At 40.7% G+C, this 27,980-nt stretch overlaps 1 protein-coding gene across 1 annotated transcript in view; it reads left to right on the top strand.

Moving 5' to 3' along the window:
* The window catches only part of lmbr1 (limb development membrane protein 1), a 35,786-nt gene that overhangs the window by 3,526 nt on the left and 4,280 nt on the right, over positions 1-27,980 (top strand). The window contains exons 2-15 of the mRNA XM_062441374.1: positions 787-859; positions 2,113-2,152; positions 3,844-3,983; positions 5,675-5,778; positions 12,609-12,735; positions 13,121-13,189; positions 13,315-13,379; positions 13,656-13,728; positions 17,782-17,871; positions 18,922-18,998; positions 19,493-19,570; positions 24,632-24,705; positions 24,964-25,054; positions 25,681-25,747. Coding sequence (XP_062297358.1) covers positions 787-859; positions 2,113-2,152; positions 3,844-3,983; positions 5,675-5,778; positions 12,609-12,735; positions 13,121-13,189; positions 13,315-13,379; positions 13,656-13,728; positions 17,782-17,871; positions 18,922-18,998; positions 19,493-19,570; positions 24,632-24,705; positions 24,964-25,054; positions 25,681-25,747 — 1,168 coding nt within the window. The remainder of the gene's footprint in view (positions 1-786; positions 860-2,112; positions 2,153-3,843; positions 3,984-5,674; positions 5,779-12,608; positions 12,736-13,120; positions 13,190-13,314; positions 13,380-13,655; positions 13,729-17,781; positions 17,872-18,921; positions 18,999-19,492; positions 19,571-24,631; positions 24,706-24,963; positions 25,055-25,680; positions 25,748-27,980) is intronic.

Genomic DNA, 27,980 nt, shown 5'->3' with positions numbered 1-27,980 from the left:
GATCATGTAAGACCATCCAGCTTGCTTTGAGGCAGCAGTTGCCTTATAAATTCCATGCATTGGGAATTTCTGGACCGCTTTGGCCTAATTAGTGTCATTGGAAGTTCGAAAACAATGATGTATTGTGAATTTTTTTGCTTTACAGTCACATAAAAAGTCATGTTTAATCATACTGCTGACTAGCTATGGATTTGTATAATAACGAAGCAGAATTATTTTATTTTCCTTATTTTGCTCATCATTAAAAAAAACCCATATAGAACATTTTGGGCAACAAATATTAAGAGATGAAGTATCATATTCCACAATACTACAACATGGAATAAAATTAACAGCTCAGGTTGTCACGTGTGTACAAACTCTGCATACATTCAAACTCTATGATGATCTACTTTACGTTATACATTACTTTAAAGAAAAACAATATTATGCTGTTTGTTGCATTGTAAACATACCTTTTTGTACGTGTACTACCTTTACACAAACATGTCATATATGATATTGGATCAAGTTGTTTATGAACATTCACATCAGGCTGTTCATGGCTAAATGTTTAGGCATTGATGCTGTCACATGAACCGGGTCCATGATTATATTTCTTATATTAATTCACATATATTTTACATATATAACAAATAATTTTGCTGTAATAAACTAAATTAGCATATGTATTAAACGTGGTCTGTTGTATGGATGTACTGTCGGTACTGTAACTGCTTGTTAATGTGCTGATTCATCTGCAGTCATAGTAAATCCTTTACTAAGATTATCATGCTGTCGTTTCAGATTTGCTTCCTCCTGTTCGCAGTGCTCTACATTGTGTCCTACTGCATCATAACTCGATACAAGAAAAAGAGTGGTAAGTGTATCTGTATGTATTATCCCTCACTCCGTGGGAACTGAAATCGGTATGTGTGGGTCTGTCACACGTCGTAAAGCATCGGTAACACTTAAACAGGTCTGTCAGTCTGTTTATGCGGTGTTTGCTCAGAGACAGAGTGCTACATTGTGTCAAGGCTGAAAATAAGTCAGGGCCAAAAGGCCTTAAGGTGTATGCATGAGAAACCACACCCATTCCTGTGGAGCAGTCTGCCACAGTCACCTCTGTATCAGTGTAAACTGTATCCGCCCTACATGGCTTCTTAATGCTGTGACAACATGAATACAATTGATCACGCTAATACTGACTTAACCTGTCCTTCAGAGTGATTTTCAAACAGTGAAGACTATGCTTTGTCCTTCTGTAATGTCTGCCAGCGTTTGAGCTGCAGCAAGTATAATTGAACCTAAAAAATCTGAGTGAAGTGGAAAGGAAAACATGCAGGCATGATTAACCGCATTCCATTTTCCCAGGACAAATATAGGATGTCCAGGTCACCTGGTCTTCCCTTGTCTCATTTTGAAAGTAGACCACTTTGCACCAGAAACTCCTCTCTGGAGTTTTGTACAGTAGAAATCTAGGCTGCTCTTTTCCTTACACCTAGGTTGTGTGTTAGCCGAATCTTTTTATTTATAGGCTAAAGAAATTGTGAATTATAAATAATGGGCTGGTTATGAAAGATAAAGTGTCAATACATGCACAACTTGATACAGTTCATTTGAGGATTATATTTACCATCTAAAAGATTTTGCTTATCTTTTTAGATCATGCTCTAATGTCTTATGGCCTGTTTTATCCGTTACTAATATACTTTTTTTTTTTTTTTTAAAGAAGCAATGATAAAGTGATATTATAGCGATTACGTATTATCTTTTTGGGTCCAATATTATTTTTTGTTATTTGGCCTTAGTTCACCTCATACAACTGTCATATCAGCAGTGGAATAAAGGTGTCCAGCATGTCTCAAAGACTTGACATATTTTGATCTAACTATTACACAGTATAAACACACCTTATCAAATGCTTTTTTTTTATCAGCCCGTATATTGATACAAATTTCAGCTATATGACAGACTATATCACAATGTTCTTAATAAAAAATGTTGCTAATGCTGTGCTCTTAAGTACTGCTTTAAGTATAATATGATGAATGAGATGTGGACCTTTTTATAAGGTTCATAAGGTCACACTCTCACCTCCCTGTGACTGAAGTGATTTGGTTTCTTTTATAGATGACCATGAAGATGAAGATGCTGTCGTCAACAGAATATCGTGAGTGTTGCTGATTTATGTTAATTCTTTGAAGAACAAAGTAGTTTAGAAATCGTAGCTAATAAATTAAGCTGGTGGGCCTTCAGGTCCCATTTTTCTTTGGGAAGCTTTAAGGAAAGAAAATAAATGATCAAATGGTATGCAATTGAAATCATTTGAATGTCACTAATTAATAATTACATCACACTAGTTGGAAAAAGCATGGCATTAAGACCACATCCACACTAATAACTTTACATTTTGAACTGTAAAAGAAAAAAATCTCTGTCCCCAACGGCCCCAACAGGCGTTTTAGCACAGTCTCAGAAATATTATCCGTCCTTGGTAACATGCCTGAAAGCACACATTCATTCATTCATTTACATAGACTATGTGTGCTCGTACAGGTTAAACAGGAAACAGATTGTTATGGTTGGTTGCTTGGTTGCAGTAAATACTACAGAGGAAGAACAGCAATGATTAAAAAAGATTTCTTTGGAGCACTTGGGTAGTCGAGTGGTTAAAGCACGTGCCACATAAAGGCAGCGTTACTGGTTTGAATACGGCCAGGGACGTATGTTGCAGGTCATTCCCCTCTCTCTCCCTGTTTCCTGTTGGCCTTTCTGCAAGCTGCTGTACTTACAAATAAAGGCAAAAGCCCCAAAATAAATCTTTATAAAAAAAAAGATTTCTTTGCTACCTTGACAAGGCTGATATTGTTTGTTATGCTATGAAAAAGGGTCATGTGATAGGAGTGTGACAAATCAAGTGAATGTGCGTGTCAGCATCATCATTTTTAAATGTCTCAGTTTCCACCTGCCCAGACTTTTACCTAATCGGCGAGTTTTCAATCTTAAACTTTGTCAGTAGCATTTACAAAAATCTCTGTTTTAGGGGTTTGAAAATGCTGTAGTAGTGTGGACACTAGGCGTAAATGTGGCACAAGTTATGAGTTTTAAAAGGAAAACATATTGGTGTGGATGTAACCTAACTCACTGATTAACACTAATATTCAGATTTTGTTACAGATTGTTTCATTAGCCAGAATGGTGGTGGCAAGTTTCACAGTGTAGAATTACACATCACACTGGAGGGATGCCTGGTGTAGACTCATACATCCTGCATGTGTAGGTCCAGCTGAGGAAAATGGCACCTAAGGGCCCTGCAAAATTATGGAAAGCATTTTAAATGAATGAGCTTCTTTTGTGATACGGTGACTTTGTGCCGTCCCACTGAGGAAGACAGAGCAGATGGTCTCTCCCCGGGGCCCAATCTGCCGACCCAATGCCTCTGAATCTCTGCAAATGGCAGTGTGCAGAAAAACAGCCAGGCCAGGCGTCTTTTGTTGTAGGACTGAGGCAGGGCGGGAGATAAAGTGAAGAGTAGAGGGATGATTGGATTGAGTGTATAGCTGACAATGAGCCAGCTGAAAGTAAAAAGCACAATTATTTAAGTGCTTGGTTACACTAAATAAGTTAAATCTTCATTTGCTTTGCTTTTTAATTCCTGTTACAAAGTGAACCAAATGACTCTTTTTTGATATGACATGTAATCCAAAAAATAATCCTCCAATAACTAAGTAATAAATTGAACATATAATCTGATTTGGATGAATCTATTACCTTTTCTGCATGTGTTAGTGCTGGACTTGTCCTAACACTTGTGTTTGTGTCTGTGTGTTTTTGTCCGTCTGTGTTTGATTCCATTCGCAGATTGTACTTGTGCACCTTCACCCTGGCAATGTCAGGGGGTGCCGTCTTCCTCCTGCCTTTCTCAATCATTAGTAATGAGATCCTCCTCTCCTTCCCCAAAAACTATTACATTCAGTGGCTCAATGGCTCCCTCATTCACGGTCAGTAGATCACACAGCTCATACGTTTCTACATATTTTAGTTAAATACTTTTTTCTCCCTTTCCTATCCATTTTCATTTGATTTAAAAATATTTCTGCTCTTCGGAATTGTAAATATCTTCTAACATGTTTTGGAATAATGATGTTAATCCTAATGAACTGTTTCTAGTAATGCCAGAATCAGTTGGTGTATTGATTACCATGCTGTCCTAATTGCAATGATCTAGTAACCAGATAAATGTTGGTTTATCAAACAGTTGTATTCTACTTGTAGGTCATATTAGTCAAATGTTGGGCATTTATATGAATTACACGTCTAAATAACGATACATGGTAAAGTGATGTTTTTGTTCACTAGCAAGAAGTGTTTAATTTTAGTATTAGAAATGAATAGAATTTATTTTCTTCAATATGAAATGTGACTTTCTAAGAAATATTATTGTTTAAAAATGATCCACAACAGTTTTACAAGCTATTTTGAAAGTGTTTAATCTTTAATTAATATCATATAGAAAATATATTTGAATTCTTGTCCAAACACCTGAGCTGCTAATACAGTGTGATTTGTTTTTTCTTAACAACTAATCAGATTTAGTAGTTTGAATGTGTATTCCATTAATTTCTGTTAATCTAGTGTCAGCTTTGAGTGGTGTTACAGCACTAATTTTTCCCACACATGCTTATTTCATAGATACAGACTGAATTATAGACTGAGTTGTGTGAACTCTTTTTGAACTCTTTGTTTGAACACATCCCATAATTACATTTTTTGTCTTTTCCACTAAATTAGTTTTCCATGTTACGGTCACTACTGCTCAAACTAGAGCTGAAACAATTGATAAATTACTGGTTATCTGTTACTTAATCGACAGAAAATGTATTGGCAATAATTTTTATTGTCGATTAATCATTTAGTGGAAGTCTTTACTGAGCAAACTTTAGCTGTATTCAGCTTCTTAAATGTGGGGATTCTGTTGGGATTTTTATATCCATGAATACTTTATAATTTTTGAAGTCTTTGGACTCTTAATCAGAAAAACGGAGCAAATCCAAGCTGCTGTAACCCGTTACATTCATTGAAACTATGCTGGGTGTATTTGAAGGTCAAGAAAAAAACTTAAGAATATTGACTTAGTGATTAAGGGATAATGATAGCAACCCCACTGCGGAAAATGTAAAACACGAAAAGGAAGTAAAAATATCCTGTTAGAATAGAACTGGAAATTATATGTATCTAATAGTGCTGAAATAATAGAGAGTCTTTATTCTTACAGGCTTGTAGAATAAAGCAAATGAAGCACATGCACTGAGAAATACTGACAGTATTTTAAATGCTGACACATTTTTACTTGAATTGTTTAACATTTGATTAAAAACCTGACCATATGAGATTTAAGTCTTTAGTTGTATCTGCAAAACCACTGCATCATGTGACCTCTGTGTGATAGTCTGGTTTGACTACTCAATGTCGTCAAGACTGTCGGATGTTTCAACAGCCACCAGGGGGCATTAGAGTCCACGACATAACCCTGCCAAGCAGTAAACAGGAGTGCACTCTGTTCGGGCCTCACTTCACAACTCCCCTGTAATAATGTTCAATTGAAAACTTGTTTTTGAAACCCAAAGCTTAAGAACTTTAAACACATTAAAAATGGTGCTGTCTATTAATTTGTAATAAATTGTTTCTACAGGTCTGTGGAACCTGGTGTCACTGTTCTCCAACCTTTGCCTCTTTGTCCTGATGCCCTTTGCTTATTTCTTCTTGGAGTCTGAGGGGTTTGCAGGATCAAAAAAGGTACAATCATATGTTTCATAATTCCCACTAGTTTAGTTGCCTTAAATTCTTTGTTATGGTATTTTTAAGCATAATTTTTAAGTATAGTTTTCATTCTGTTTAGGTAGCATTGCCTACTTAGTCAAAATCATATCCCGTTCTTTTCTATTTCCTGGGCATTCAAACCCTAGAAAAAACTTTAAAAAATCATAAGAAAATTGTTCTTTGGAAATTCACTTTGCACTGATTCTGTGCATTAGTGATTTATTAGCTGTTAGTCAAAGGAGAAAACTACACAGTCTGTAGATTTTCAAAGTTTAGGCCAAATAAACGAGGTAACTATAAAATGGAAAATGTAGTTTATTTTCTGTTTTCTTTGCATAAATTAATTTGTATGCCTTGCTATCCACGCAAGAGATTTCCTCTCCACATCCAAACCAGCAGCAGCAGCAGGTGCCTAGTCCTTGCCCTCTCCCTGACTCACGCCACTGCCCGTAACTGCCACCGCAGAAACCTCATTAACCATGAAAGTCTGAATCTGGTCTTCGCCCAGCGCCACATTCTGACAAACCCTTTCAATAAGGCCATAGGCTGCAAACGCTTCAACACTGCTGCATCGGCCCCACTGATTTAAGGCCTGATTCCTTGTCACCCCCTCCCCAGCCCCCTAAAATAAAACTTCAAAAGGACAGGCTAATAATCGAGTTGTAAGGCTCAGCGAACTTCCTCGTTTAATTGATTACCCCCAAAAAAAGAAGTTGGGGGCTCGTGTTCCAAAAGTCCATAAAGTCGCAGCAACATGACAGCACAATAGAGCCTCGCAAAATGGAGGGGGAAAGATTTACTTTTAATACACCTCTATCCTGTGTCACAGTTTGAAACCTCTCTGGTTTATGTCCCTCCTGGCAAAAGCACATAAAAATTAGTCTGTACTGTAGTGTATAGCCAGTTCTTTTCTTCCTCAGCCCACTAATTTGTTTCGGTGGGATTTCTTCAGTGGAGGACAGACCCTGATGTGTAGGAGGCAGGATGCGGGCCTCTTTCACATTTTCCCCTTTTTGTTGTTTTTCATTTCAGCAAGACTGTTTTTTGCTACTGATCTTCCATAAATTTGCTTAGAGGAAGCACTGTTCAATGTTGAGGTGCACGTCCAGGTATATATTGTGTATGTGCTAAGGAAGGGGTGGAGGTGACACTCCTGTTTCACCTAAAAAGAAAAACAGGGTTGCCTGCAGAGTCAATCATGCAGCCGACAGCAAGAGGAATGTATAGCACAGATCCAGATTTTTATAATGTGATATTATCCCTTTCCCCAATAACAGTATTAGACCACAATGTCATAAGGTTTTATGTGGCATTTTAACCTTCTGGGCTAATGTTATGGCACTGCAAGGTCCTTTTGACTGCGGAAATGAAGTGAATGATGAATTTCACCGCTAACGTTGCAAGTCAGCCTTTTCATGTGGCTGTGTTTACTTTTGACGATGTACTAAAAGACGCCACCAGAATAAAGATTGAAATGTGGATGTTTTTTTAATGTTAACTGTTCAGCTCGTCAGAGGCTCTGTCACCTGAGTGATTAATAGTTTAACAAATTGTCCAAATTGTGGATGAATCAGAGTGACTTAGGGTCTTTATGTCAGATGTTATGATCTAGCTTTATTTGGTGCTGTAAAATGTCTCCCACTTTACGGCTGTGTTCTCAAATCTTTGCAGAAGAGCTGCATCACTGAGGCCACTAAAGGTCGTTCTGTAGTTCAGGTTTTTAGCTTCTAATCATGTTTTAGTAACCTCTATGAAATGGCGTATTTGTGCCACTGCATTTTGAATATAAAGTAGTATTCTTAAATTAAGCACTTTGTATTATTTGGATGTTTTGGGGGCATTGGAGTGGCTAAAAATGTGTCTGCTTCCTTTTATAAAGCCCAAATTAGCACTCCTGTCATTTATCTGATATAGTTGTCTCCACACCACCAGTAGATGGCATTATAATGATGAGAGCCATCCGTGTAATCCTTATTGAGATGATCAGAGTGTTCTGACAAAGACTGTGAAGACATCAGCACAGCCCTTTGTTCAGAAATCTATTTATATCAAGGGAAATAAATCGGCTTAATAACTGTACATGAGTGTGATATCTTGAAGCTATATTTACTCTAAAACAATTAGATCAAGGTAAAAAAGTTTTGACAACTACAACCTCCTGGCTTATTACTTATGTCTTATTTTCTTAGCACTAACACTTAGATGTTAGCAGTTTATTATCTCTAGCTGAAAACCACATGTTCAGTATTGTGAATTAATACAATGTTCATTTTAATATAATTCTTCCCTGCCAGTTTGAGTAGATTTTCGATTTTAAAAAACTAAATTTTTTTGAAAGTGTGTTTTATTACAAGTATGCTTTGTAGTGAAAAGTCTCCAAGTCTTACCCACAGTATTGAAATGTGTTTGATCCTGAAACGAGTTGGAACGAGTCTGACCCCCTGACTGACCCAGCAAAGGGCCAACAGGTTTCATCTGGTAGTTAAAGAAACTCCTCATCAATCTCATCCTAAGCCCTAACCCGCCGATGATGAGAAGTGTGTTTATTGTGGAGGGAGGGGCGGGAGGGGGAGAAAATGTCTCGCCGAGAAAAACCCGCGTGGTGTTACTAAGATACTCCTCTTTGTTGGAGCTCCACAATGGGGGCCTGGATATTTATTTCAAATCTCCTGCACATGCAGACATTTTTCCCAGGCCTTCTTTCGGTGAGGGCCAGCCGGAGAATATAAAGTGGTGTTTACATACCTTCCTTTAAGGTCACAATGTCTCCCTAAAGCTGTCTGTTACAATGTTCGTTACCATGGCAACATATTAGTTCGAGCTGGGAATTTAAAAAAGAACAAGCGAGTTGCTCAGGATTTCTTCCCCCCTCCTCTCATGACTCAGTTTTTCTAAACTAAGCGATAAGTTTGGAAACTTGACTGATGCGGTTCCAGATTTTTAGCCGTTTTTGTTGATTTTTAAAACAAGATGTCCTGACTGAATTACTCCAACTCATTTACATTACTTAAAGTGGAGCAGAGTATTATGTTGATCGGCAACTATAGGTGTACTTGGTCCCAACCTTTTCTTGACAAAACCTAGGATACAGTCATTTATTCTTTAAAGACTTATCAGTCTGACACCTTTCTGTAATCAGAACAAGCTGTCATCACTGTAGGGGATGCAAACAAATTTGGCAACAGAAGAATTAAATGAAGGCAGCAGCTTCAAGACGTATGATGTTTTCTCACTCATCTGGTGAACCAATCATGGAAACCAGCATGGAAACGGGAATTTTAATTCACTTCCCAAAAGCCATTTTGGTTTGAACAATACGATGTGATACCGATCATTTTCCATGCTCTCGTGTCATTGAGTCTTTAGAAGTTCATTGAGCAGCTTTACAGGGTAGTGTCCCTCTCCTCTGCTTTCTGTCTTTGACACAATCATTGCGCTGTGGCCGACCGGTTGAAGGATACACTAATAAGGTCCCCGGGCATCTGGCATGTCTGTAGCAAAAAGGGCAGTCCTTTTTGCTTGGGAGTGAAAAAGACCCTACCCCCCCACCCCTCACTTACACTCTTGGCCCTTGTTCCACACGCCCATGACAGTGCGCAGAAGGATGGTCTGTGGGATGATCTTTGCCACCGCCTGCTGACTTGCTGAGGATTGATGGCGGCAACTAGGAAGTTCCTGCACCACCTAACTCTCTTCTTTTGTCTAATTTTGGTCCATCTCTTTTCCCCACTCTTTTCCCCCACCAAAATCCTAGCACAAGTATCATCACACTCTCTATTATACTTGTCAACCATTGCGCAGTGGCTGTAGGCTTCCAGAAGTGAACTCTCTGCTTGATTCATCTGTCAAAGTACTACATCAAAGACAGTGGCAGATTGCGCTTTAGTGTTTCTGCAGCGCAAGCTAGGCGAAAAAGCTTGTGAACTGTTTCCAGGCCCTCTGCGGCTTTGTGTAATTGGGTGGATTTGGAGGTTTATTTACTTGGCTGGTCGTGCGTTTGTCTTGTGTGCGTACGGGAATTCATCCATGTTTGTTTGGTGCTGCATATGAAGCGGTTACTTTTCTATCTGGCCGCTACATGCATTTCTTGGAAGTCTTTCCTGTCTTGTACGAGCATAGCTGCAGTTAACCAGCCCCTCACTCGATGTCGCTGTGAGGATCGGGGGATGCTGAATATTTCAGAGCTGCTATATTTAGAGGTAGTTACACATTTAGAATGGCAAGAATAGAAACTTTCAGCGGGCGCTCTGGATGCCAAGGCACAAGTCTTTTTCTTTTTTTCCTTCACCAGTTGACAGTTTTATCTTTGATCAATGATGATGGCTGAGATGGATTCACCTATTTTTAAACCATAATTATTTCAAAGTATTCGACTATTGCAGAGAACATTTGCTCTTGCTAATCTTTTGTGATGAGGAACAAAGTGCTCAATTTTCTTTCTTGTAAGAATAACTAAGGCTACACAGAACTTTGAGTGTGTGCAATGTCATGCATGTGGATGGATCAATGAAACCAATCAGTGCCCACAGTTCAGTGTCCTCTTTCTGCTGCACAGTTAAATCATGTCTGTCACAGTGGATTGTTCTTCCAGTGAGGCAGGAACCAGGGATGATAGTAAGTGAGGTGACAAGCATTGCCTTTGCCCTAAATGATCTGAATGGGTAATGATTTGAGCCTTATAAATGATTGAGAGACCTATCTAAAGGGAATACACCTTCAGCATGGCATGGGCAGCTTGTTAAGGTGGACTGGTGCGCTTGAACGGACGCGCGTCCTGCCTGCGGGTTCGTCTTGTCCTGATGCATCCTTAAGAAAGCGCGTGTGGGACGTGGCTGAAGTCCCTGAAAGCATTCCTCTCTCACCTCTCTTACCTCTGGGGAATGAGATGCTCTCTCTCTCTCTCTCTCTTTCTGTCTCTCTCTTCATTTCTCTCTATCACATCTCCTTTTTATTCAGCGGTGTTGAGTGTTTTCCCCACTGCCCCGTTGAGCTGTGCTACGAGATGCTTGATTGCAGCATCCATCTATTTTGAGTTTGCGAGTGCGTACAAAAGAGCACACAGCAGTCAGCAAAATTAATGTCTGTGTCATGTGTGTGTGTGTGTGTGTGTGTCATAAGTGTGTGTGTGTGTGTGTGTGTGTGTGTGTGTGTGTGTGTGTGTGTGTGTGTGTGTGTGTGTGTGTGTGTGTGTGTGTGTGTGTGTGTGTGTGCGTGTGCGTGTGCGTGTGTGTTGATCTGCACTCAGGGATGAATTTGTTAATGGCATAACAATACATCTATAGTTCTCTTAAAATGTATTATCTCTGCGATACATTTATTAGTGCTGACTATTTATTCATTATATATTACCAACATATTTTTAGACTAATTTCATGCTGACTAAAGTTTCTATCAGGCCCACTTTCCTCCTTTTATCATTACCTGTCGGGTAGCTGCAGTGTCCACCTTGGCCACACTGGGGCACTCCAGACCCTGCCCACTTTCCTCTCTGTTGTGCTAGAAAATTCTGTAAGAGGATGTGAGAGAGGAGTGATTGCTCAGTAATAGCAAAAGGATGCTAAAAGGGATTTTCACCCTTGACAATGAATGGAATTTGAGAAGAAGCCTAAATTCCTACATTATCATCTTAAGTCTGGACTGAATGGGCCAGTCATAATATGTGTGACTCATGAGTGTGTCTGTGTATATACTGTATGTTAGAGAGGTGCTTGTAAAAGACATAAAAGCTAATGAGTTATTTAGAAGAGACTGTATTTTAGGTCGCATTGGAGAGGAGACCAGTGTTAACCAGTGACCCAAATTGTAATGCAAATGCTAAAGGACAGGTGGTTTGGATGACATTCATGAACTGAGTTGTGGACTACCACCTACAATATCATGAAGTTAAAAAAAAAAACCCCAGCCTTGTCTGATTTAATTTGCAGAAACAAAACCATTTCCATTCTATAAAGTGGTTTCATGATTAGCAGGGGGAACTTTCAAAGAGGGACCCCCTTCATGTACCTGTTGGCAAATACTGAACAGCAACCGCAAAGTCATTATGTTAGCTGGTAACAAATTGCTCATATGCACCCAATTTAAGCAGTGCTCCAAATGCAGAGAGCACTTGTTATCCTGTGCCTGGCAGCCAACCTGACATGTGTATTAGAAGGCCTATCTATCTTACAGAGCTAGACAGCTCGGCTCTCCAGCAGGGGGGGAAATGGAAACTGTGTGAACAGGTAGAAGAGGACTTTATTAACCACTCAGCAGTTTGTGACCCGGAAAACCCAAATTACCCCAAAACCCTCTCGTCTGCTTGGCCCAGGACACAACTGTGCTAAGGGAACCTCCTAATCTGCCCCAGATGGAAGGCCTGCTCTTGATCGCAGACAGTAGCTGACCCAGCCAGGCTTCATGCTTCTTACAGCATCCCCCCCCCCTCTTTTTAATTTCACCTCAGCCACCGCCAGCCCCCGTTAGACCCACTTTATAGACCACAATATGTGTGTATAAAAGAGCTGTTTTACACAGGAATCTGTGGGAGCATTTATGTCATGTTTGTGTGCTGTGAATGGAAATGATGCTGTTTAGTATGAGCGTGGCAGGATGGGAGGAGGGGGGAGATGTCTAGTAAATGAATCTTGTTTTATGTTTAAAAATTGGATATGAAAGGTATGAAATGCCACCTTCCAGTACAGTGTAATGAAAATCAATTTGATTTTACACACTTGAGCCTTAATATGATGTACTGTTTTGTTTAAGTGTGATATACCAAATTTATTATCTATGCCTAAGACTGCTCTCTTTCTGTATACTTCTAATAGGGCATTAGGGCTCGTATTCTAGAGACTTTTGTGATGCTCTTCCTGCTGGCTCTTCTCATCCTGGGCATTGTGTGGGTGGCATCCGCACTCATTGACAATGATGCAGCCAGTATGGAGTCCCTCTACGGTATGTTTATCAATGATGTAGTGTCATTTATGTGCACATTTCTTGTTGTATTTTTTAAATACGTAGTTTGACATTTTAGGAAATTTGCTTTTATGAGTAGATCGATCCTTCTCTCATGTCTGTGCATTAAGTAGGAAGCTGGAGCCGGTAGTCGATTAGCTTACCATAAAGACCAAAAACACACCACCATTACGTCTAAAGCTCATAAAAACACACACACACACATTGTATCATACTTGTTTTTTCTGTTCACAAACCAAAATGTAAAAATTTAAAGTTTTGATTCTGCAGGGAGTTACGCACTAGAACTGCTTCTTCCATACCTTCCAAATGTCAAATTTTTCCTGTAAAGTCTACATTTTGATTATTATTTTTTTGTTTGTAGACCTTTGGGAATTCTACCTACCATACCTCTACTCCTGCATATCTCTGATGGGAGGACTACTTTTATTAAGTAAGCCTTTAAATTTAATCTCATACATACTGAAGCAAGCAAAGTATCCCAGTTGATGTAGTGTTTAATAGTTCACCTTACTGTGGTTAAATAGTCAAACTAATGATGTTTTGTCTACTATGCAGTGTGCACTCCTGTGGGATTGTCTCGAATGTTCACTGTCATGGGCCTTTTACTAGTGAAGCCAACAGTAAGTAATTATTTGTCGTACATATTTTAAATAGTGTTTATCAGTAGAACAAGGTATTGTATGGTTTCATTTCTAACTTTTAAAGGTAGATTTTTCTCTGAAAGACTACAGAGTTGCACTATAACTGATCCGCTCATACTTGAAGCCATTTACATGCATGACAGAGGACTACAAATACATCACCAACTCATCTACCCATCTGCCATCTCTCCAGTCCCACTTTGGGCCTAATTATAACCCATTTCATCTCTTCCTCCTCTCCTCCCTCCCCTTCAGATCCTGGAGGACCTGGATGAGCAGATTTACTGCATCCATTTGCAAGAGGAAGCCCTTCAGAGGAGATTAAACGGTATGTCTGTGGGAGACGTGTTGGCACATTATAGGGGAGGGGAGGGGTTGACTGCCCTATTGGGTGTGATGGAGCGCACCACACTGGAATCAATTAGCATTGAAAATCTAGCCAGGTACACACACACACACACAGACATTCACAGACACTAGTGAAAAATCCACACAGACTTAACACTGGCCTTTCTCTACAGCTTTCCCATTCTCATAACTTTCTGCTTAAGGGCAAAGCAGCCGCCATGGCAAGGACCATATTTTATGTTTAGGAAGGTTTTAGGGATTCATTCAAAACACTCCACTGCCACTGTTACTGCTGGCGAAATGATTGCCTCATTTAATGTCAGTCCTTGAATGGCAGCCTTGGTAATATGATGGAAATTAAATGTTTTACAAGAACTTTTGAATTGGTGCAGTGAACATTAAAGAGCACCAACTTTTTAGTGACTTATGAAAAGAGACCAGGAGACTTGTGCTGTTCTCTGGAACAGAGTGAAAGTCTAAAGAGGCTGAGTTTGGGAATGGTGAAGGCGTTATTTTTTTAGCCTGCATTTCCTTTTCATGTCAAACCCTCTGTGTTCCCAAATTCCTTGTTTGACGTTGAATAATCTCAAAAAGCAGGAAGTATTTGGGCCAAGTTCCAAAACCTACTTTAATATTAACTCAAGCACACAACCAAGTGTACAGATGCGAGTAAATGAAGAGGATGAGCGTCTTTTCAAACCAGGGTGGTAAGGGAGATCGCTGCCTGATAACGCATGTTTTCGAATGCTACGCTGGGCAGCTCCATAGACTGCCACCTAAGCGTAGGGTTCCTTAGGGCTCATTCCACACGGCCCTGCTTTGAACTAACAGATAGAATAATTGTAATCTGTTTCTTATCATCTCCAAGACTGTTTGATCTTTTCAAGTCTCTGTGAGGCAAAAAAATAACAGTGGTCAGCTTCTCCTTGGGTGCACTGGGGCAAGTTGCAAACCATTTTTTTGCCTGTTAAACATGTGGGAATTAGTGGTAAAGGAGGATGTTGATCAATGTAGCCTTATCAGACATGAATGTTTTTCATGCACATACTGCATGTACGTGCACACACTCGATGTTCACGCTCACACATTGGTGAAACTGAAGCGTTGTGTTTCCTTTGATCTGCTACAAGCGCTGAGTAGAAGGCGGTTCAGGAACAGTTCACAGGACACACTCCAGAGGCGAGCAATGTTGTCTTCTTGCTTCACCTGTGTCCGCTCTGCATCCAGCTCCTCAAACAGATTATCCCGATCCTCTTACCCGGTTTGTGTTTGTAGATGTGGACTGTTGAGTCACATCAGTTGATGGATCTACGTTTATTTACATGTCTGGCCCTTTGTTGTCCTCCCTTTACATGCAATTGTCCATTTGTAATGACAGTGTTGATATTTTTAATGTTGCAGATCAGTCAGTTATGTTTGAAATTGGCTAATTGGCCATTTGTGTCTTTTGTTCTCTTGTCATGGGCATGATGAAGCTAACAAGTGAAATGTTTAGAGACATGCCCCTTGAACTACCAGATAAGCTGCTAACACTTAAAGCACTAGTGTTATTTATGGGGATCTATTGGCATAAATGGAATATAATATGTATATTTTCAGTAGTGTATACCTATCACCTGAAACTAAGAACTGTGTTTTTGTTAGCTTAGAATGAACCCTTTATATTTACATAGGGAGCTGGTCCTTTCCATGGAGGCCACCATGTTGTACCGCCATGTTTCTACAGTAGCCTAGACTGAACAAACTAAACACTGGATCTAGAGCGGGCCTTTCACATTTTTCGTGAGTCTTGCGGCTACCATAGGTTCTCCTATACACTTAGAAGTGTATTCATTTGGTCGCAATCTGCAACCTCACCACTAGATGCCACTAAATCCTACACACTGGTCCTTTAAAGGTATCTGGCGGTGAGGTTGCAGATTGCAACCAAATTAATATGCCTCCCCTTCCAAGTGTGTAGGAGAACCTAAGGCAGTCACGAAACTTGCAAAAGCACAAAATGCCCTCTATAGAGCCAGTGTTTGGTTTGTTGCAATGGGCATTCAGTTTTGTTTATTTCTTGACATTTTGTATACATCACTTAATTGAATCAGTATTTAATAGATGAATAATGAAAATTATCTTTAGTTGCCAAGGAAATAGCACTGCTTACAATGAAGGGAAATGACTGCTGTCATATTTTGTTTTGTAAACAAAGCAGAGATTACTTTTGCACAATTGGCTTTTGCTTTGTTTTCCTAATATGAATGTTGTTACACCTCAAGAAAACAGTGTGAATCTATGAATCCATCTTGCCTACGGGGATTTTGATGGCATAATAATGAACAATATTGAATTAGGTCACAATTAAATCCTGAGTACCAATTTTTGATCAGGTGCATCTCTTTATGGGCACATTGCACCTAGTTTAAACATAATATATATAAACAAAATAATAAAAAAGAATACAGAAGAATAAGGATTCGGCACCAGGAACATGAAAGGCACTTTAGATTGCGTCAGTACCCTGATCTTAACATAGCATCATGAAAGTGGAAGAACATTGTTGAATATCTGTCTTTATAGAATTCAGGTAGGGTAGGTATTTAGAGGCAAGCAATGTACAATAAAATGCCCATTGTGTGTATGATTGCAGATAATTAGCTTAGGTGTTCCCAAATTACAACCTAGAAACTGGAGTACATGAACATACTGCAGCACAGGAAATGTTATGCACACTTGTCCAGACTGCCCTTTCAAGACCCTGATCTGCTGATAGCAGAGCAACAGAGCGCCTGTCCAGATGCTATGCGGCACAATGACCTTGCCAGTGCCTCTGTTGTCTCAGCATGGTGTTTAGCATATTTGTGGATGACGTAATTTTTCGACTGTGGTGAAGGTTGGAGAGGGTACGTTGAATTACTCTGGGCCTTCCTGGCCGCCAGAAGCCTCACTCAGCATCTCTGCCTCGCTGTAACTCAGTCTTTTACTTGATGCTGCCAGCAGAAGGAGAAGGAGGATATATTTAACTTCAGTCTGGATTGATGTCACTGTAGATACTGCAGTTGAAATTCTCACGATTTTCCACTAGGGCTTCGAACAAGTGCTGATATTGTTCTTTGTTTATAGTTATTTTTTTATGCCTATTAAGAACCCACTATTCATTTGATCAATGATTTATCTGTCTAAGGTGACAGGCAAGGCCATGTTGGGATATGTTGTGCACATAGGTGATAGATTAGTTCACTTGCGGCTGAGCAGATTTGGCTACCCCGAGGGCGAGCATTCAGTTTGTCTCTGGAGTAAAAGAGCGGTTGAACTGTCCGTGACATTTCCTGTTGTGTTGTGACTACATTTGCTCGGAGGGTTCAAACTTTCCCCGGCTTAGATCCTGGGACAGGTACTGTATCTGCGAGGGCACAGACAAGACTGCTAGCTCTTTCTCTCACTGTCTATCTCCCTCTTTTGCCTACTTAAAGCCATCCAGACAGGGCGTGTCATAATAACAGAGGGAAGAAAAAGGTTTGATCAAAGTGATTGGTCCTTCACTCCTGTAACAAAGATGAAAGATGGTATTTTTATTGCACGCTAGTAACGGTGTAACACTGAACTAATTGGTCTTGATCTGCCAATCACCTCAGGGGATGCAAATGGATACTCTTCCACTTTGGCTCCAAGGGGCCTCTATGCTAGTGCGTCAAGCTGGAAGGAAAACAGAGTAAAATAGATAAATTAGCCTTAAATGAGCCGGCCTTGTGGTTTTCCTGGAGAATCCCTTGCTGTCTTCTCCAGCCCACTCAACCAGTTGTGGCATGTGCTAGACAGCTCCTGACATAAGAGATTATTTTCACTTGTTTGAGATCACATTGTTATGTTCTGAGCAGGATTACTTGTTTTGATGGGGTTGCTTAATAAAGATACATCAAATTGATGTATGATGTATTTAATGTAAGAGATGTACTGTACATATCAGACAAAAAAGTGCTTAATCTGTTAAAACAACACCTGATCATGCAACAAATTTGACTCATTTCAATGCTTTTCATTTCCGCAGGATCAACCTCACATGTGTATACTCGTGGAAGCTTTGCTCACCAGCTCAACAATGAATTGGACAATATTAGAAATCAGAGAAACAAATTGGGTAAGTATTTGTACTGTGTGACAAGGCTGATAAATTTTGTCTTAAGACCTTGAATTTCCATGGACACATATGCCAAGAAGTTTGCGTTTTACATATTGCTGACAGGCAGTCGCTTTCTCCGCCGTCTGCCTTAATTTCTTAATTTGGACTTGGACCAGAACTGCCTGATAATTTTCCATCCATTTTAGGATATTATAAATGAGGCCTGAGCCTTTTGGGGAGCAGGGTGGGGGAGGAGAGCACAAAGGCACTTAGGATATTGGACAAGATGCAAACTTTATATTGTAGCAAGCCTTTTAGTGATGTCATTAATTTAGAAGGATGGTGCATATAAAGTGCACTTGGCAAACCTCTCGGGCAGGCAGGGTGGGTGCACTTTGAGAATAAGGAGGACTAACAAGGTTGGAAATATAGAAAGAAAGTCAATATGGCAAGGACAAGGGGGCAGTCAGATACACATCGTATGAGGACCGATGTCCATAACACAAGACGTAGTGCATTTGGAGTGCAGGCAGTCAGTGTACAAACATGACTGCTGCTGAAATATTAGGGAGATGGAAGATATAAACTTCAAATGTTTCATCTGGCTTCGAAGAAGAAGGCACATTAGTTGCCCACCACATGCACACACACACTCTTACCAAAATATAAATCACAGAATTCATTTTGTTGCATTTCTTTTTATCCAGGATTTATTATTGTTTCCACTAATTAAGGCAATGATGAGTGTGGCTAATTAAAGAGGAAGAGCATAATTTCTGAAGGTTATGAAATCTATATTACCTGGAGGGGGTGGTGGTTGCAATGAGAGGTGGGACTGTGTTTGGTACACACACTCACGATATGTTTTACCAAACTAAGTTGTACAAACACTGTGAACAAAGCCAGAGGGCTTGAGGTTTTAGCAGTTGTCTTTGATGATATTAATTAATCAGTGTTGGAAAGTGGTGAGTAAGATGAAGGAGTTTACTTCATTAGCTGGTTACACATATATTCCATGAGACAAATAACCTCACAATTTGATTTAATCTTCTTCTCATTTCCTCACAGAGAGAAGAAAAAAAGCATCAGGTTGGGAGAAGAACTTGTTGTATCCCATAGTGATGCTGAGCCTGCTTGCAGGAACGGTGAGTGCAGAGACTGACCTATCATTAAGCCCAAACTGTTTACTCATGGCGTGTACAGCCTGGCTGGTGGCCATCGGGACTAACAACCTGTACCTCAAACCCCATCCTCTTACAGTTTCCCAGAGTCTGGGTGGGGAAACTACTTTTGTTTAATAGCTGTTTAAGAAAATCCTGAATAGCCACCTGCAACAATGGTGATTTTCGACAGATTATAGTGTGGGAATACCGTTTATGCCGTCTGATATTGTTAGATAAGGCAGAAAGGCCATGTGAGTGCTATGGCACGTGCATCAAACAACCCCCACATTGCTCAGGTCTTGAGAAGCTTAAAGTTTACAATCACAAGATAGTTATTATGCATTACTATCCTTGAGGATAAGAAAGGAACCAGCAATTCAATTTTATCATGATGCCCCATACTTTTAGGATTTAATGAATCATTTTTATAATTATACCATGTGTAAACAAATCTTTATCTTCCTCTTTGTCTGCAGACAATCTCAGTTCTTTTGGTGGCACTGAATATCCTCTACCTTCTAGTGGATGAGACTGCCATGCCCAAGGGATCCACAGTAAGCCTACTGCAGTACATTTTTACCCCCCACACTCACACACACGCACACCAACACACGCCCAGAATGTAAACTGCAAAACAGCTTGCCTATCAGACCTGCCATGTTCCTGGCGGAGACATAAATCAAATTCCGGATATGCTCAGGTGCATGTTGGAAGAAAAGGCCTGACCAGATGTTAATCAGGACCCAACCTTGTGCTCCCAGTTTTGTTTTGGAAGCTCATTGAAAGTCATTTCACAGCAGTGTGCAGATTCAATGAGCTAGCTACACGTCTCAAGTCCACAGTGGGTGAATAAGCTGCTTTTCCTTCAGAACAGGGCCAGGTGAAGGTGCTCTTACTGTGAAGCTGACTAACCAAGTGTGGAATGGCTCTCAGAGATTCTCATCTCCGCCTAACATGCAATGTGTTTTAAGCTCTCCTTATCTCGTCTCATCTGCAGTGACAAGACGTGCGTGTGCGTGCGTGTGTGTATGCATACGTTTGTGGTTGCATTCTTGTCTGAGAGGGGGCAACATAATGTATCCTATTTCTCCCTCATTTCATTTTGCGTCTTGCGGGTAACTGACAGAGCTGCCCTCGACATTCCAATTATTTTATTGAGCAGAGATGTTTTCTTTGGCAGGACGCGTCGCAGAAAATCCCCCAAATTACACTTGTCATGCAGCTTGAAGCTGTCCTCCCTGACAGTGTGGCCCCACTAAATGGTTTACGCGTTTGTTGAGCTGGATGAATGCCACACCTCTGATCTCACAGCAGTACGAGGGATAAAGGGACGGGAGTGGGTGTGTGTGTGGGGTGGTGGGGGGGTGGGGGGTGGGGCTGGGGCTGGGGTTCTCATCCTCCAAAACAATCGATACTGACATGATATCCATCTATCCACACCGTTAACCCTATCCCCCAGCTTTCAAACCTTCTACCCCTTTAGCACAGAAACTCCTCTGCAGTTACTTGTACACTGTCTGGAAAGGAGATAAGGACAGAGGAGAGAAACTGATGTAAAGAAGGATAGAAAGTGGCTTGCTTGAGAGTTGGTTGAGGTAATGCCGCAAAGAGCAAAGAGACTCAGACTGTGGGAAAGTCAAATGAGGCCCCGATGCACTGATTGTTGTGGGGGGAGAGCACAATGGAATTGCCCTGTCAATGTTTGTCTTCCCTTCCAACTAAGCATCCCTCCGCAGTCCTTAGCATACTGAGCAGTGCCCCCTCAGCTTTAGAGAGCAGAGGATAGAGGTGGGGAAGGATGATGAGGAAGAGCAGGTGTATGGAGCTGAAGAAACAACAAGGGGAAGAAGGGGGGGGGGGGGGGGGGGGGACGGACTCTGTCAAAGGACACAGCGTTTTACAGCTTGATAAACAAGCACTAAGAAGGACCAATAACATTATTACTGCAGACCCTCCTCTTTGGTAGCCACCACACTTGACACTGTATTTTGTAAAATGGACAATTAGATGCAAGCAAACTGCAATTTTCACCTCACTGAAGTCACCCTTCTCTAAACAATAACTTGCAAAACAGCACCTACAGATTTAACACGCATGCACATCTTAGCTATGACCTCTCTGCATATGCATGATGATCCTTTGTTCCTTGTGTGTTTGCATCTTTTCCCGATGTCATTTATGCAAAAGTGACCATGACGAACAATGTGAATGAATATCAAAATCTATAGAAACTATGCTGTAGCGTGACACCCAGCAGAACTAGATGAAAATGTTGGGGGTGAGGAATCCAAACTTGCACCGTCATTAAACCTGTCACTTTGCTATTACTTAGAACTAATTATGGGAAACCGATTACTGAAATAAGGAGCAATTTGACAAGATGGTCTCACAGTGAGAGTGAATGCACCCCTGGGACTACTGTTGTCACACTCTTTGCCAACAAATGTCCTTAGCGCTACAGTTAAGAAATTAGATGAAATAATGTTGACATTTTTATGGCAAGATAAAGTCGAATTAAATACAAGAAACTACCATGGCCAAAAGAATAGATAGCACAGCTCATAGCTTTAATTACTTAAATGACTTAAGATACAGCCACAATATGGATGGTGTCTGAGCAAACAGTATGTCCAAATGTGCTGTTGGAATCTCTCCCATTAATGAATCACAAATATTGGAGGAATAGACATAGGCATTTTTAAACTACCAATGCTAACTTAATTATGATATTATTATTGACCAAAGATTAAAGAAGCTGACAGATAGTCATAATAAAAAGTTTGCATAGGACACGTATTTGATAGAGACAGACTTTCACTCATATCCCCACAAACAGACCAGACAATAATCAGTATCTGTACTGTGGTTGACTGATACATGTGCACTGATGTCAGTAGGATGATCTTTGGTTTGGTAATCACATGCACACTTTGGGGTTTGTTTGTTTGTCTAAACTGGTGTCAACCTAGCAGATTATACTCTTTAAGATAAAGCATTCATTGTAGAGCAAGTGCTCAGAAGTGGAACTTGCGAGGGTCTGTCTTGATTAGTAAATATACACCCTGTTTTTGTATGTTGAAATAAAGTTTTAAAAACACTTTCCCTTACTTATGGGACACACCCGAGGTCAAATAGTCAGGTGGTGGACGTGAGGTATAGTTTTGCATCTGTGACAGGCTGACAACCATGCCAGTGCACAGGTATTGCAAGGTGTTAATCTCCCAAGCAACATATGCAATGTGTCTGCTGACTCCACTGCTGCAGGCATCACAGACAAATCTACCAGTCTCCCCCTGCTGACCCCCCCACTCTCTCCTCTTTGACACACACAAACACACACTCCATTACCCTTCCTGCTACTGGAATGAAAAGAAGTAAGATAAGATAAACCTTTAATAAACCCTGGAGGGAAATTCAGGCGTTATAGCAGCAACAGCAATACGAATAAAACACAGGAGAGGTACAGGTAAGAGTCCAGAACCAAACCAAGATGATAAGGATAAAAATCTAAATAAAATTAAAGATAAAATAAAGCACAGAGTGGCTAGCCTGACATGTTTGCACAGGATCTCTGCACAAGTGAACATATGTACAACCTATCAATAAATATAAATATGTACATATGTATAGTCTATCAAGAAATAGTCTCAGTCTATCAATAAATATGTACATGTGTATAGTCTATCAAAAAATAGTCTCAGTCTATCAAGAAATATAAATGTCCCTATAGGAATATGAATGAAAACATGAGTTTGTGTGCAAATATGCCAAAGTCCATGCAGAATTCAGTAGTGCAAGTCTTAAAATTCTCACATGGGGGTCAAGCCTTGGGTATGGAGCCTGATGGATACTGGCCAAAGCGTTTTGTGGTGTGCTGAAGAAGGATGAGTCTGTCCTCATCTTCACTAGCTGATCATCAGGGAATGGGAGGACTTCTCCAGAATAGGCTCCAGTTTCCTCCTCATACTCTGCTCCGCAACCACCTATAGATTCTCAAGTTCAGTTCCAACTACAGAACTTTCCTCACCAGCTTGTTCAGTTTGTTGGCATCTCTTGTGTTGATGTTGCACCCCCAACATACCGCGGAAAGTGAAGGACATTGACTGCTACAAACTGGTAAAACATCTGCAGCAGCCTACTGCACTTGTTGAAGGACCTGAGCCTCCTCAGGAAGAACGGCTTGGTCTGTCCCTTCCTGTAGAGGGCCTCAGTGTTGTCAGTCCAGTCCCTGTTTATTGTTCATGTTTACTCCCAGGATATTGCAGGTTCCCACCACCACCACCACCACCTCCTCCCCTTGGGTGGTGATGGGAGTTGGGGGTAAGAGTTGAAAGGAGGCGCACTGTGAAAGCTCGCTGTCCTGCGAGCGAGCGTGTGCACATACTCACACACGCACACAACCTTAATGCATGCCCACCCTCCCTCCATTAATAAATGACATCAGATGCTGTCTGCTAATTCTCTGTGTAAGAGAAAGAGCACTGCACCATGGCTCTGCAGTAAGCTCCCAGGGATGACAGTTGCATAAAAAGGCATGAAACAACCTGCCAGGCTTTCCTTTTTTCTTCAGGCTCTTTTACAAAACAAATCAACATAAGGGCACTCTAGGTGGCTAAGAAAGACATAAAATACAATTAAAAACATGTAAATAAACTAAAACTAGGACCATATTCTAAATATATATTGTGCATTTGTAAATTGATATTGCAAGAAAAGTAAATGCTGGATATATAAACTGTACATTGATGTCATACTTTGGTTTGGCACGGTGATGTTTTTGAATTGCATGGCTTTATTTCTAACTATGTACACATGATACAGGACTAAACGCTATTGTAATATGGTGTATATTATAGGCATAATGAAGACCCTATTCTGTAAAATGGTTTGCAATCATATGTACTTTACGTATGTCCATTTCATTATCCAAAGATCTAAATGTGCAGCATACAGTTTTTTTCAGTACAGCTTCTATAATTTGAAAGTGAGCAGTCTATGGTCACCTCTTATTTGTGGACATAGTGTATGGCACTCTGGGTGCCCCTTACAATACATTGATCCTTCGGAGGATCAGCCCCGGTGCCAAGTCTGACAAAAGCAAATATTTATCATTTGACAACACAGATGCTTGGTATGTGCAGCCTATGTAGGTGTATGTCTTTTTGCTGCCCCACCCCCCCTTCGCGCCCAAACCACCAAGGACTTAGGGCCAGTACGCCCACTGTGTTTGCTGAAGTATTTGTTTTGTTGTTTTTATGTTTTTAGCGCGCTTTCAGCTTGTACACTCTTCTTACCGTAAGCAATGTGCCGTTTTTGTTTGAACACCTGTTCACATATTGTATGATCGACAGTGATTTGAAGAGAGTCTCTTTCATCTTGTTCCATTCATTACTTTGCCAATTTGATTCTGTCGTTCTCAAGTGGGGAAATTCTTCATGCACCGCAAACTTACTTTGCAGGATTTCTGTAATTGCATGTGTGTACAAATGCCTGCAGTGCAGTCGTTTCCCATTTTCTTTTTTTTCTTCTTTTTTTTATTTGTGATGTGTTTATATAAGGTTGGTGTGTCATGACACTGAATAACCCAGTTTTCTGTCTGTGTCTCCATCCACCAGGACCGAGGCATCGGGAACACCTCTCTGTCCACATTTGGCGTGGCTCAGGCAGTGCTGGAGATCATCCTCATGTTGTATCCTTTCAGTGACCACCCCTTTGTCTGTGGCCGGAGTAGCATGCTCCATGGCCAAGAGCAACATTGTGAAGCCAGCTTTGTTTACCCAGGACATAGTTTAGCCAGACACCTTCCGGAAGATATGTTCTGCTTTTTCATCACCTTTTATCACAGCTGAAAAGGTGCAGATTTAGGACACTTAAAAAGACGACTCAATGAAGCTGCTTTGCTAGCAGCAGAGAAGTGTTTTTGGTCCTTGACTGATTTGCTGAACAGCTACTTGATGGTGTCTTCTGTCGTTGGCTTCTACAGCCTGCGCGTCTTTGAGGGACTCACTCCCAGGAAGGATGACACAACCATGACAACGGTAAAGATGGAATGGAAAGACAGGGGGTGGGGTGGGGTGAAGTGGGGGCAAGGGTGCTGAGAATGCACCCAAGGTACTGTTGTGTTTTGGACCCCCTGTGTTTCATCTATTTCCTCATTTTCCCCCCTGTCTCTCCCGCCTTCCTCTCTACTCCAAACTCCTACTGCTCACTAATGTTTTCCTCAGGGCCCCTCAATGGCTTTAGTTGATCTGTCCAATATTTGTTTGTGGGTTGCGCAAACACTGGCAAAGTGCAAGCTCCTTTCTTGTACATCAGAGGGAGAGTGGGTTTTTTGGGAAGGGAGGGGGGATGGAGGATGTGTGCTCTGTTTGGCCCATAGTGGCACCTATTCACTTGGTAATGAGTTTGGGAGTGGTGAGGCTTGTTAACTAGCCATGACGCTCCAGTGAAAGGACTTGAAAGGACAATAGAAAGAACCTGGTAATGAGCAACTTCAGAGGTACCAACTGTACAATATGTGGAACCAATTTAACATCAAGTACTGTGTGTTTATGAATGGTCACATCACTGCTGAATCTTCCCCAAATTCTCATAGTTTTTTCTCTCATACTTGATTGATTGGACATTTGAACTTTGATGAATAACTGATCTCTTCTCTTTGTAGATTATTGGTTGCTGTGTATCCATCTTGGTTTTGAGTTCAGCCCTACCAGTGATGTCTAGAACGCTAGGTGAGTACAGTTGTGTGTGTGTCTGTGTCTGTGTGTATTATAGATGTACGAGCTTGGGAATCCTAATTTCATAATTCACACCCAGCCTGTGTGTGAAGATTAAATAAGATTTCAGATTAGATTTTCAGAGCGACCATAATGGCCTAAGCACGCATGACTAGGATGCATAAAATGCCACTGCTCCATAACAATTCTCACTGCTGCCACCAACACCAGACCATTAAGGTTAGCAAGTTGAATTCCTCTATAGTTTCCCTTAGTGATGCTAGAAAGGAGTGCAGGGAGAAGGGGTAAAAATGACAGGAGTAGCACCATCACAATGGCACTAATAAACATGCAGAATGCAGAGCACAGCTGTTCAAATAGCACTACTCTGTGTATGTGTGTGTGAGTGAGTGAGAGAGACCGAGAGTGGGAGAATGGGACGGAGTGAGCATACAGTGACTCATTGGGAGCTTTACAAAATATCAACAGGTTCTGCTTTGTGACGCTGAATAGATGAAAAGGAATAAATGCATGACAGAGTTAAAGAGAAAAGGCCTCCCAGCAAAAGAAAAAAAAAAAGACGTGAAGAGTTGACTGTGACGAAGTGAGATGTTACGAGACAAGAAAGGGTTTTGTGTGTTGTTTTTGTGCAAGTCAGTGTGGGAAACATGCACTGTACAAGAGAATAGGGTTAGGATCTGTGCCGCAACACACAACATTTGCTAAATGCTGTCAGTTTTAATGACAGAGTGACCAACATGCTCCAAATATGTACCCCACACAGGTAATGATCGTTTGGTGACTGCTAATGGGAAAGCTGTTGCTGCTTTGTTGCGTATACGCATTTTGGGTACCATGGAGTTTGATTTAAACTTGTGAATTCATCAGAAACTCATCTGTCTGAACATGACTGTAAACTTAAAGGGGGCCTTTTATGCTTTTATTTTATTTTCAGTCATGTACATATGTCAAAGGGTCAAATGATGAGGTAAATGTATATAGAAGTAATCCCTATGAGCAAAAAGCACTGGCTTCAGACGACTCTGAACGCTTGGTTTCCAACCTTTTTTTTCTACTTCAGCTCAAGCTGATGTCAGCTAATGGAGGATTTCTTCATAGATCATCTGCTCCACATACAGTTTACTTATTATGGCCTTATGGTATTTTTCCATTGTTTTGGGGGTGGTCACACCTAACCATGACTCAAGTCGAGCTGGTGCAATGTTAGTGGATTCCTTTCTGCAGCACCACAAAGTAAAATAAGTTGTTTGCCTGTTGGAGGTGTACTGGTTGTCTGCAGTTCTTCATCAGACATCATTGTCACTGTAGCTGTTTCAGTTTGTACTATTCCTCCCTACATGATTTCTAACTGATCTGCTGAACCAATAGCTCCAAATATGTCCATATCTTGTGGTTTTAGCTGTCAGAACTGTAATTTATTCAAAAGCACGTTGCTGACTGACAGCATTTTGAAATGCCAAACGAGCTGTTAAAGTTAAATATCAGCCAAAATGAGAGGAACAAGTGAGTCTGCTTTATTGTTGTATATTAATGTACCATTGGCTAGCTAACACCAGAAGTACCTCTTATTAGTCCTGTCAAGATGAATGCTGCCTCAAAAAGGATTATACTAACATAATAGTGATATTAATATAAAATATAATTAAATAGTGATTAAAAATGTCCTCATAGGTGATTTCTGCCCAATTTCATATGTCATTCTCCCAGTCACTGATGGCTGATTTCATTCTCTTTATACATCTATGGATCAAAATACCATTAGCTAGCTTCATTCAAACCAGAAGAGAAAAAATTGGTACAGCAGCTGAAGGTGAAAACAGTGATTGGATTCATGCATCTTTAGCGGGCTCCATAGTACTCGCTAATGTGTGGCAGGCCATAGTCGGGATAAAGTTGCTCCTATATTTCCAATATATCATCTCCAGCGCACCGTGCTGCACACAGGAAATAATGTTTTACCCATTCACACAGTATCCGACAATCCTGAAAATTCAGACCTGACCTCCAACAGCGATATCACAGCTGCTGCTCCCTCTGACGCAGCGAGGTGCAAGGGCCCGTTTATCCCTGCTTGCAGCTTTAATTAAATCTTGGTTTTGGGTCATGAACACATGCTTTTCTGTTGAGATTTTTCCAACTGTTAATGGCCCTTAAGCAGGCATAACTCCATCTTTGTTTGTCTCACACACATCTCGCATCTCACCCTGATAAATCAAGACGTATCCCC

This window comes from Scomber scombrus, chromosome 20 (assembly GCF_963691925.1).
Source record: "Scomber scombrus chromosome 20, fScoSco1.1, whole genome shotgun sequence".
In the NCBI taxonomy this organism is placed as follows: domain Eukaryota; kingdom Metazoa; phylum Chordata; class Actinopteri; order Scombriformes; family Scombridae; genus Scomber; species Scomber scombrus.
Note: the sequence above shows the minus strand (reverse complement) of the source record. Positions and strands in the feature narration are given on the sequence as shown.